At 37.6% G+C, this 10739-nt stretch overlaps 2 protein-coding genes across 2 annotated transcripts; one reads left to right on the forward strand and one right to left on the reverse strand.

The window, feature by feature from the left end:
- Window positions 1-667: 667 nt before the first annotated feature.
- Window positions 668-2530, forward strand: LOC103337448 (ADP-ribosylation factor 1-like). Its single transcript, XM_008240605.3, has 6 exons — window positions 668-962; window positions 1064-1220; window positions 1350-1420; window positions 1554-1673; window positions 1754-1872; window positions 2157-2530. The coding sequence occupies exons 2-6, from the start codon at window positions 1073-1075 to the stop codon at window positions 2245-2247; spliced, it is 549 nt and encodes a 182-aa protein (XP_008238827.1). The 5' UTR covers window positions 668-962; window positions 1064-1072; the 3' UTR covers window positions 2248-2530.
- A 6400-nt stretch (window positions 2531-8930) lies between these two features.
- CYCD3;2 (CYCLIN D3;2) lies at window positions 8931-10704 on the reverse strand. Its single transcript, XM_008240617.2, has 4 exons — window positions 10014-10704; window positions 9691-9892; window positions 9418-9548; window positions 8931-9297 (listed from the first exon to the last, which is right to left on the reverse strand). Exons 1-4 carry the CDS (start codon window positions 10509-10511, stop codon window positions 9013-9015), a joined length of 1116 nt encoding a protein of 371 aa, XP_008238839.1. The 5' UTR covers window positions 10512-10704; the 3' UTR covers window positions 8931-9012.
- Between the last annotated feature and the right edge of the window lie 35 nt (window positions 10705-10739).

The following is a 10739-nucleotide window of genomic DNA, read 5'->3' on the forward strand; positions in this document are numbered from 1 at the left end:
TTTATGTTATAAATTTTGGATCAAATACAATCTTCCAATAACTGTTATGTAATTGTTCAATATTGATGCATTAGCGTTTATGGTAATTATTTAAAACGTGAAAATGCGTTGAGATTTGTGGAGTACATGAACTCTAGCACACCATCCCAATACCCCATTACCTATCACCATGGAGAGATTCTTGGGTGTCATATGCAAGGTGAATAATGACATAGAAAATCATTAGCGAGGACTTTCTTGTCACGTAACAGGTTGAGTGACATGTATTGTCCAATTAAAATATGTCATGTGTTATCTACTTAAGTTTGTCTTTCACGACAAATAAGTCAAGTCACGTGCCAGGTTGAGTGATATATATCATCCAATTAAAACCTAGAACCTATCAAGTCTTCTCTAGTTTTTCTCCCCCGGTGCACAGGTCAAGTCAGGTGATAGGTTGAATGACAAGTATCCTCCAGTTAAAACACGCCATGTGTTCCCCACTTAAGTTGTTCTTTCTTGTTCACCTCTATATAATTACTCTTGTTGCAGCAAATATATATATATATATATATATATTATTTTACTGCTATATAAGGAGGCAAAGCAATCTTCCATCCTCGGATTATTCCTCTAGGTATAATCCTAAACGGTGGATGTTTGATGAGCAGGTTCTATCCTATTAACATCCTTTTTTTCCCGCCAACTTGCAACCTGTAGATATCACAGCCATTCCCATCCCAACACAGCTGTGGGCTGTGGCATGAAATTCTTGTCAAACAAGTTAAAGCAATTGTTCCTTATTCTTCTCTAATCTTCATCAGAATCCAATTCTCTTGCCCCTTTCTTTCCTTTTCTGCCACTTGCCATACATTTCATTATTTGTTATATAACACAAGCAAAATATATTTCCTTTTGCTTCCCTCTGCTTATCAGCTCTTGAATCACCACACCTTTTCTTTCTCCTCTGATTTTCTGCTCTGGTAATTCAACCCTCCAATTTCTTCCTCGTGTATTGATTAAAGGGTTTTTCTTTTTCTTTTATTGATCCTCTATTGTTCAACTGCCCTTTTGATTGAACCAGTTAGCAGCAATGGGTATGGCAATATCTAGGATGGTGAAGATGCTCTTTGCAAGGAAAGAAATGAGAATACTAATGGTGGGTCTTGATGCTGCTGGAAAAACCACCATCCTCTACAAGCTCAAACTTGGAGAGGTTGTCACAACCATTCCCACAATTGGTATCCACTTCGAATCGATTACCCCGAATTTTTGCTTCATCTTTTTTCTTGAACTTGATATGTACCTATTCAAATTGGAATTAAGCAATTCTGCTTTGAACTTTTGATTGATTTTTCTTCTGTGACCAGGGTTCAATGTGGAAACTGTTGAATACAAAAATGTAAGCTTCACTGTCTGGGATGTAGGAGGACAAGACAAGGTACTAACTTTGATTCTCTAAACTAGTTCTATCTTAGTTTCTTTTTAATTAAACACTGAAAACTTAACAAAGTTTGTGGGGGTTACTTAAGCTTAATGGGAACTTGATCTTGATTATCATGTGCTATGTGTAGATTCGGCCACTATGGAGACACTATTTTCAGAACACTCAGGGTCTTATCTTTGTGGTGGATAGCAATGATAGAGACAGGGTTTCAGAAGCCAGAGATGAGCTCCACCGAATGCTTAGTGAGGTCAGTTCCGTACAGTTTCTTCTACAAATTATCATCAGAACAATTTTGCATTATACAAATGTTCTTCTTTGTTGCTACAGGATGAACTCCGTGAAGCGACACTGCTTGTGTTTGCCAACAAGCAAGATCTTCCAAATTCCATGAGTGTTTCTGAGATCACTGATAAGCTTGGCCTGCATTCACTCCGCCAACGCCGCTGGTAAAAACCAAACCATGCCACATACATACTATTCTAATAATCCTCAATCAATTGTTTATGAGAACTACATGATAAGGAATGTTGTCTTGTTAGATAGTGGGACATGTTATGTGGTTAGACTTAGAACAAGATTGAGGATTGAACGTTCAAATGTGATCCACCTAATCAACGGTCTTGATTTACAGTCTGAAAAAGAGCAAATTACTCTTAAACGGTTCTCGATTTTATAATTCCTGCTGGGTTAAAATATTGTTCTTATGGCTTCTGGATTTTAATATGTGCAGGTACATTCAGGCTGCTTGTGCCACCTCTGGCCAAGGACTTTATGAGGGGCTTGATTGGCTATCCAGCAACATCTCAAGCAAGGCACGATAAGCCAGGCTCCTTCAGCCTCTTATTTCTTATTTTAGCAAATGTTTGATTGTATATCTAGTACTGGAAAGTACTTATATAGATTGTCTTTCTATGCAGACATAATCCAGTCAGGTTGCCAAGAAGACTTTCTAGTCCTCCTAAAGGACAAACCTTGTAACTAAGATTAATTTACTTTGCGATTTTTGGTTACTGCTGTAATAAAATTTCTAAGATGCAATTGTGCTACCTGCTATATTGGTTTGTGTATAATATTTGGCCATCAGAAAGCATTGCCAGTTTATAATATTGGTTTGTTTCTGGACTTTTGGTATGTCAGATGCACTTAACCAGGCCTAGAAAGACTTACAAAGAAGTATCAGACAAACAGTTCTAACAAAGACCTGCAAATTTAACCCCAACAAAACAAACCCATCACTACAACAAACAACACCCCAATAATCAGCATCTGAACATGTGAACTTTCAGTGAAATGTCGTTTTTGTCGACAAGCTCAAAGATGCAAACATCTCCTGCTCTCAAACAATTTTCCCTTGCAAAAGCGGCCCAGCCAACAGAAAATGGAAATGTGTTAACAGAATGAGCAATCAAACTCACACACCACGTTTCTTTCTGACCAGAAGCTTGTCGGTTTGTTTCTCCAATTTAATGAAATCCTTGGAGAAACTAACTGGTACATGCTGCATAAAATACATGTGTAGCAATATTAGTCACTTTAAAATATACATGGATGAATAATATAACGGAGATGATTTAGAGCAAGATATTGAAAGAACTGTTCATAAATTTACCATTTGAAAAAAAATGTAGTTGTGTAAATGTTGTCAATGAGCCTTACCGGCATAAGGGATGAGCCCACGGTGACTCTGAAGGAATGGTTTGAGATGAACTTGTTGGCAGCTTCAACAACCCTCTTAGATGAAGATGATGATATTTCGGGTGAAGAATGAGTACTTAATCTGGTTTTCTTGCGAGTCAGAGGACATGACAATGGACCAGACTTCTGCCTTATTTTTGGGCAGGGTTGATAATCCCCAAAAATTTCAGCAGAATTATCATTTTCATCATCATAATCCTCCAAGATTTCAACAGAGTTATTTTCATCATCCTCATTGGTTTCTTCCATCACGGGCAACGCTAGGGGATAGTCGATCTCTGTGCCACTTGCATCCAATATGCAAACTTGGAATTTTGAGTTCCCATCATATTTGAAAACTAGGGAGCCATCCTACTCTAGAGAGTAAAACTTAAGAGAACTCTGGCCAACCCTTGTCAAGCAAAACCTCACCATCACATGTTGTCACTTCTACTTCCCATTCTGAACCACTTGGAAGCTTCAAATGTACTGGATTTGATAGATGTTTTTCATACTCCTTCACGAAACTCTTCGGTATTCTCTTCGCAAGTTTTTTTTTATATAAAAAAACTGTGTCAAGTAGGTACTTCCATAAAGCAATCTAGATTTTTCATTATGCAGAAAACAGGTATATACTTGAAAAGAAAGAGGTGGACTTACAAGTTTGTGTCTCTAGAAGTGTCGTCTAGGATCATCTTGAGAAACAGTGGAGTGGTAGCAGAAAATGCTGGCCATTCATGATCAATTTTCTGGCGAAGAGAAGCAGACATTGTAGGTAGTATGTACTTCAAGTTAAAGCTTTAGATGTATTTCAAACTTTTGAAAGTTGGCAGCTCATGTGCCTTGGAACCCTGGCTTCATTTTTATATTTGTATTCAAGGCCCTGTAGCATGCAGAGATGTCAAGCATTTAACGTTAAAGAGGAAAAGCTTGTAGGTTTGAGAAAACTGGGATTGATTCTAGCAGGTGGTAGAAATGAAAAGAGAAAAGCTTTATCAAGTGACTTGATAAGTATGGTATTGATTGAACTTTGACCACAGGAAATGGATTTCCAGATTGCAAGTTGACCACATCAATGCATAGATCATGGCCAAAATAATGCACAAACTTATCAGAAAAGCAGAGGCATGATGCATGGAAGCACCATCCCATCCACTCAGCTCTTTGGGAAAGCCAAACTCAAAATACAGCTGCAGTTTTGGTAACTGTTGTCAAACACAATGGTGTAAAATCTCCAATTATGCAGTTTCTTTCTACCTGCTCTATATTGTTTGTTTATCATTTTTGGCTAGCAGTGAGCATTGCCAAATGGATGAAAGTAAAATGCTGGCATCTTCAACTTTGTGTGTGTATTTTATGTATAAGGCATTGGAGTTCACTATGCTACCTGGTTGCATGTAATGTCATTTCATTTCTTATCCTGGACTTTTGGTAGGATGTGGACAAGTTCAAGGCCCTGTAGTTCAGATGCACTAACCTTCTCTTTATTCTTTTTCTTTTTTTGGGTAGATCAAGAATATATAAGCGAAAAAAGAGACCAATGGTATGTAAGCTTCTTTTCAACATCATGCAAAGATACACCCAACTCTACCTTCGTTTTTTTTGGGAACCAATCATATAATGTCATGTGTTTTAATGTTTTTAATATAGCAATATGCAATTGACTTGAGATACCGCTACAGTAACATTCTCGTTGCATAGAAGCTCTTCTCTCTCGACCAGGGGCAGAGGTACACTAGGGCCTGAGGTGGCCCTGGCCCCTCCACAATTTGTTCTCAACGCGGTCAACCTTGGGTTTTAATTCATATATTTAACAATGCAGACCATATAACAATTCTAATCGCCCCCCCAATTGTAATCCATAAATAACTTCATTTATAATTATATGTAAATTGTTTGTAGGCCCATTACACAACTGACATAAAAAAGGAAGTATTAATGCTCTAATAATCAAACCGATGAGCCAAGGGAATAGAAAATAGTGTGACCAAAAAAAGGGGGGGAATAGAAAATAAATAGTTTAAAGGGAAATGAGATTTTATCAGTAGACTTTTCCGTTTTGATACATGAAATTAAGTACAAAGTTCTAAAAAATGTAATTTTTTCTTATATATATATATATATTATTGATGTAAGATTGAATTGTTTTTTCTATACTTGTATTACGGTTCGGCCCCTCCACACATACAATCCTGACTTTGCCACTGCTCTCGACGGACATGATACTAGTGTTTCATTAACTTTGGGAAGTTTAATGTCTTTGATCTTTGTAGAAGATAATTTGACCAGTCTTTCAAAACAGAATAGAATAAGGTAAAGCAAGAACAAAACAAGGGCCTTTAGAGCACTAACCAACATGCACTCCAACTGCGTCTTGGACGTACCGAAAAGAAAAGAAAATAACTGGTTAACAGATTATAGTTTTTTTTTTAAAAGGAAAAAAATAACGAAAATAACAAAAGGAAAAGGAAGAAGAAAGGGTCTCTGAAATTTCCTACTGATTTAACTTTCTTGGTCTGATGGCCAAATACTGATTTAAACTCACAGGGCTTTTCCCATTTCAGGTTCAGCACCTTGAAACAAACAAGAGAGTACTAGGCTTTTGACAATTTCTCCAAAAAGATATGGAAACAAGCTTTCTAGCTGTTCTCAACTCAACAACTCCACTTCTGTTCTCTCACGTGCGTTGTCTTGTCTACTATTTGCTCTATATATCATCACCTCAACCTCAACCTCACCTATGTTCTGTTTTACAGTTACCATGCCTGAATTTGAATTTTACCTTTTGATTTACCCTTTTGCTTGTATCATTTGGCTAATCAACTGATGCAAACGATGAGTCTCTCTAGCCCATTAGAGGAGAAAAACTTGATTGATAATATTAGAGGAGAAAAACTTAGTTGCTATTTCCGGCCTATGTTATGTGGAAAAGTTATCAGACATGTGATAGTTTTATTGGCCGGAGATAACAAAACAACGTTATCCCCGTTTCATGCAAGTGGATGCTTACTTCTTCCAAGGTGTCTATCCAATCACAACGAATATGTGGAGGTGAGCTGCAACAAATGAAGCTAGTCTAGAATTTATTTTGATCAGAAGCTCATCAATGGAAATAACCAAATAGCCAACCTCATCCAATTTGTGAATTAATTTTGGTGGATACACAATCATTTATGTATGATAATTGCAAACATGTGAAGCCACTTTTTTTGCTCAATTGGAGAGGACCCTACTCTCCTGTTCCTAGTCCTAGTGAGGCATTTAGATGTTGAAAATTTCATGGCTCTGGCTCTGGCTTTGCTGTGCCGATTACTCAAATTTTTCACAATACATTCTTTTCATGCATTAAAACTACAACCATGCATTGTTAACATTGATTTTGGCATTTAAAACCCACATCAATTACAACCAACAAGATTCTGTACCTGGCTATGAGCTTTGGACTGGTCTGCGCTCTTTGGCATCAAAGACATCATAATGTTTGGTGAGATAGATGGATCATACATGGAGTTGTCATTTTGACAATGCGGTGATTGCCATGTGGCTTGAGAAACAAACATAAGTAGCTCTTGGTCATATGATTTGAAGTTAAAATTTTTGACCTTGACTCTTCCAAGTTTCTCACTTCTCTCTCAGTATGAATTGGCACGCGTAAATGTTAAAGACAAAAGGCAAAAGGGGGTTGAAGAAAATATGCAAACAGGCTCTGATTCGTTGGCTCAAAACTTTTGAAGAACCTTTATTTTTCATGATCTCTTTGCATGCGACTTATGATAAGAAAGAGATGTAGCCAAACTTTTAACCAACTTAAAGGCAAAAGGCAGGGCAGGACCACCGACAACAAGAACAAAGATATCCACACAAATTCCCATATCTGCAAACCTAATTTCAAAGCTAAATGTCTTCTCCATCCTGCTTCTCTTTTACTTATTTCAGACTGGTTTCTAAATGCATCAATGGCCTATTATCCTTCTCTGTTTAAATTCGATGCAAAGCTATTTTACAGAATCTAGAGATTTGCTAATCTTCTACAAGTGCATCCCCAACCACAATTCATCTTATGCATTTACTGGGATTTTCATTCGTCCACATGAACAAGTTGCAGGAAGAAACTGTCAGCTATTAAGTCCTTAGTGGAAGTTCCAATGAATTCAGACAACTTTCACATAGTATTATGAGGTATATTCATTTCAAACAATAAGGGATTTGATAGTGCCTGAGTTCCCCTGGACATGAGAAACAGTTGACAGGAAATGGCATATCATACTGGGAAGGAAACTGCATTTAGTACAACATACAGGCACACAACTGCAAAAAGGTTCAAAATCAGGTGCTTAATAACTTGCAGACTCAACCATAAGACGGCATTACAAACCACATTAACATTTTTCATTTGGATAATTGCTTCTTTCTTTTTCTTTTTCTTTTTTTGGTTTGCAATGACAAAATCTAACTTCTGAACACAACCACACACACAAATGTAAAAACTACAAACGAGGTTCTTTAACTCGTAGACTGTTGCACGAACATACGAAGACGATAACATTAATAAAAAGATTGACATATTTTAATTGCTAATTGCCTTCTTGCAATTGACTGACATCATCTGACTTGTAATCGCAACAGAGTCGCATTGCTCATTCTCTAAACAACTGGTTATTTGCAAATATAGGATTTTATACTACACACAAGGCATATTTAAAATTAGGTGTTGGATCAAAAGAAGAAAAAGAAGAAGAGAGTGAGGTGTTGATAGGGCACTTCAAAGAGACCCAAAAAGTAAGAAGTCAGTGTGACTAAATAAGGTCACAATAAACTATTTAGACCTTAGACTTTAGAGTCCAATTGATTAGAAAAGAACTGTTCACACACTAGAAGCTTATTTAGGACTATGCATAGTTTATATGTACTACTATCAAGCTTCATCATTGAGTCTAGTTACTCAGAGTGAAGCAGAGTAGACAAACGCATTACGGCGAGTATTCTCCATTTACGATAATGTATATCACTTCATTTAACATAATAGAAATGTGAGAATACTTCATGAATACTGGTTTTATGCATATAGCACAAACACAAAATGCAAAAGCCTCTAAAGCAGGAACAAATTGTTGGCAAGAAAATATTGGTTGTGTACAAGGGAGTCTAATGGTGAGTTTGGTCTGTTGGTAAGAGCACCCCACCCAAATTACCTAACCTTAGAGCTTTAGATATTTTGAACTTCAGCTCTCTCTCTCTCTCTCTCTCTCTCTCTCTCTCCCTCTCTAATCTAGTTTAATAAACCTGCTAACAAACACACTGCTCATTATTCACCTAAACCCTAAACTCCAAAGTCATTGGTTTGTTCAATCAGACAGAGGAACCAAAGACTTTTGCTGCCCATCATTTACCCCTTTATTGTTTGGTACAATAAATGACTAGCGTCACCCATCTCCAACCCCATACCACTTGACCTAACATAAGATTAATAGGTTGCTAAAACAGCATTAGGCTGAGATCAAGAGGATGTCTTGCAGTTATTTTTCTAGATAACCACTACATATAAGAACAAAAGGAATAAGTGATAATATATACTCCTGTGTATATACATTAAATAGGTATATCAACCCCCTAATATGGCAGATCAGACACGATTTCTTCCATTCATCCTTAAACACACACACCTCCCCCTCCTGTCCTGTCCTGTCCTGTCCTGCCCCGTCCAAACCATCTCTTCAGAGAGAGAGGGAGAGAGAGAAAGAGATATATATATATATATATCGATTCATTTTCACAGGTTTGGCCACAAAAGGAATCATATAGCATAGAACATACTAATTGCACCTTAAGATAGATAACGCCAATAATATAATATGCAAAAGAGGGATTGTATATTCTACCATGTTTAATAGTAGACAATAGACAAGAAGAGATTAATGAGGACTGCTAAGCACATCCACAGACACACGATTTAGAGAAGGCAACCGCATCTGCTGGTCCTGCAGTTTGCTCCTTTTAAATCGAGGATCTGGTGAGGATGAGACCGGTGATGCTGCAGCCCACGAATCATTTGATGTATCACAGCTGAAATATGCATCAATAACTCCATTAGGGCTGCCGGGTACTGATAAATGCTTTCGTTTGTGGCTCTGGTTGTGGATGTTGCCATAGCTGCCTGATAGTTCCAGGATGAGCTTGTAGCACTCATTGACTCTGTCCTGTAAAAAAACATCATAATACTCAACCATTTAGGACATCAAGTTTAGATTACATTATATTTTCAGAAGCAGGAGAGAATAAATTACACAACTGAGAAATCCATGTCTTTAAGTACAAACCTTACTGACTTTAAGTACATTCATAAGCTGACTCTGGTATTCCACAGGATTAAATGCCTCAATTTCATCAATAACATGAAGCATTGTTGCAGTAGCTAATATGGAAGGCATGAAGCACATAAATCTGGAATCTGCGATTAAAATTCGATATTGAAGATGAGATTTAGTGCCAACTGGTGTCATTGTGCATACATTTTGGTCCATTTGATATAAGTTTGATGCTAATAAACCCATTGAGTATAAATGAAATAGAGAGGTCTGTTGTTTGCTCACCAGCAATGACAGATAGAAGGAGGCGCTCACATCTCCACAGAAACTCCCAATGTAAGTGGATCTTCAAACCAAACCTCCTGATAATATGATCAAAGAAAGAATTTGGAGTTACTGGATTCATCCTCCACCCAAGAGTTGATAGCACCAAAAGCTCCATTCTTTGAATGGTCTTTGCTTCAAATACATACTTTGACGACTCCACCTAAACACAATAGGAAGAAGAAGAAAAAACCACATTGATTGATTACAGAAGAACTGGACCAAGAAACACAATAGTCTAGCAATTTAACAAACACCAAAACTGCAACGGGCATTACACATACTTGCAAATCTAAGAGAAGGGGCACATGGATCTCTTCCACTTTGGCAGCCAAAGACACACAAGCGACGGCAGCGAGCTGACTCATCCAAGGCTTGTCCCTCTGAAACCGTAGGCTGGCAATGAACCTATCAAAGTAGTTCACAGCTAAAACAGTGGTCAAAGAAGAGAACCCATAGTGTGCCTTAACACTCAAAATCCACTCCACTGCCTCTTTCCTAGCCGCCATTAAAGGCCCATCTGAGATTGAACCACTGAAACACACATGGGTTTGTTCCTCTTTGGAGATTAGAGAGGCAAGTTCATCATCTTCCCAAAAAAAGTCATTTTCTAGCAAAACCAGAGGGAAAGTTGACTGCTTTTCCATATTCCCAACACAACCCTCACTCTCTTCCTCAATACCATTGTCTCCCAAATCTTCCTCAAGACCTTCTTCACAAAACAAAGCGTCAAAAGCCATTGGAGAGTTCTGTAGCTCTTGGGGTTCTTCTTGCAGAGCCATCTTCTTCTGAGAAGAAGAAAATAAAAGCTTTGCTCATTATACAATAAGCACAAGGAAAAGAGAAAAACTTAAGCTCATGCCCATATCCATCTCTGAATGTGTTTCTCTCTCTGGACTTTTAAGAGAGAGAGCGCCAATTGCAGTAAGCAGACGAAGGGTTTTATCTGAGAAGCCCTTCACGCCTGTCCTATATTTTTCCTTTTTCTTTTTGCCCCGTATTTTTATATA

This window comes from Prunus mume, linkage group LG1 (assembly GCF_029339155.1).
Source record: "Prunus mume cultivar Tortuosa linkage group LG1, ASM2933915v1, whole genome shotgun sequence".
NCBI lineage: Eukaryota > Viridiplantae > Streptophyta > Magnoliopsida > Rosales > Rosaceae > Prunus > Prunus mume.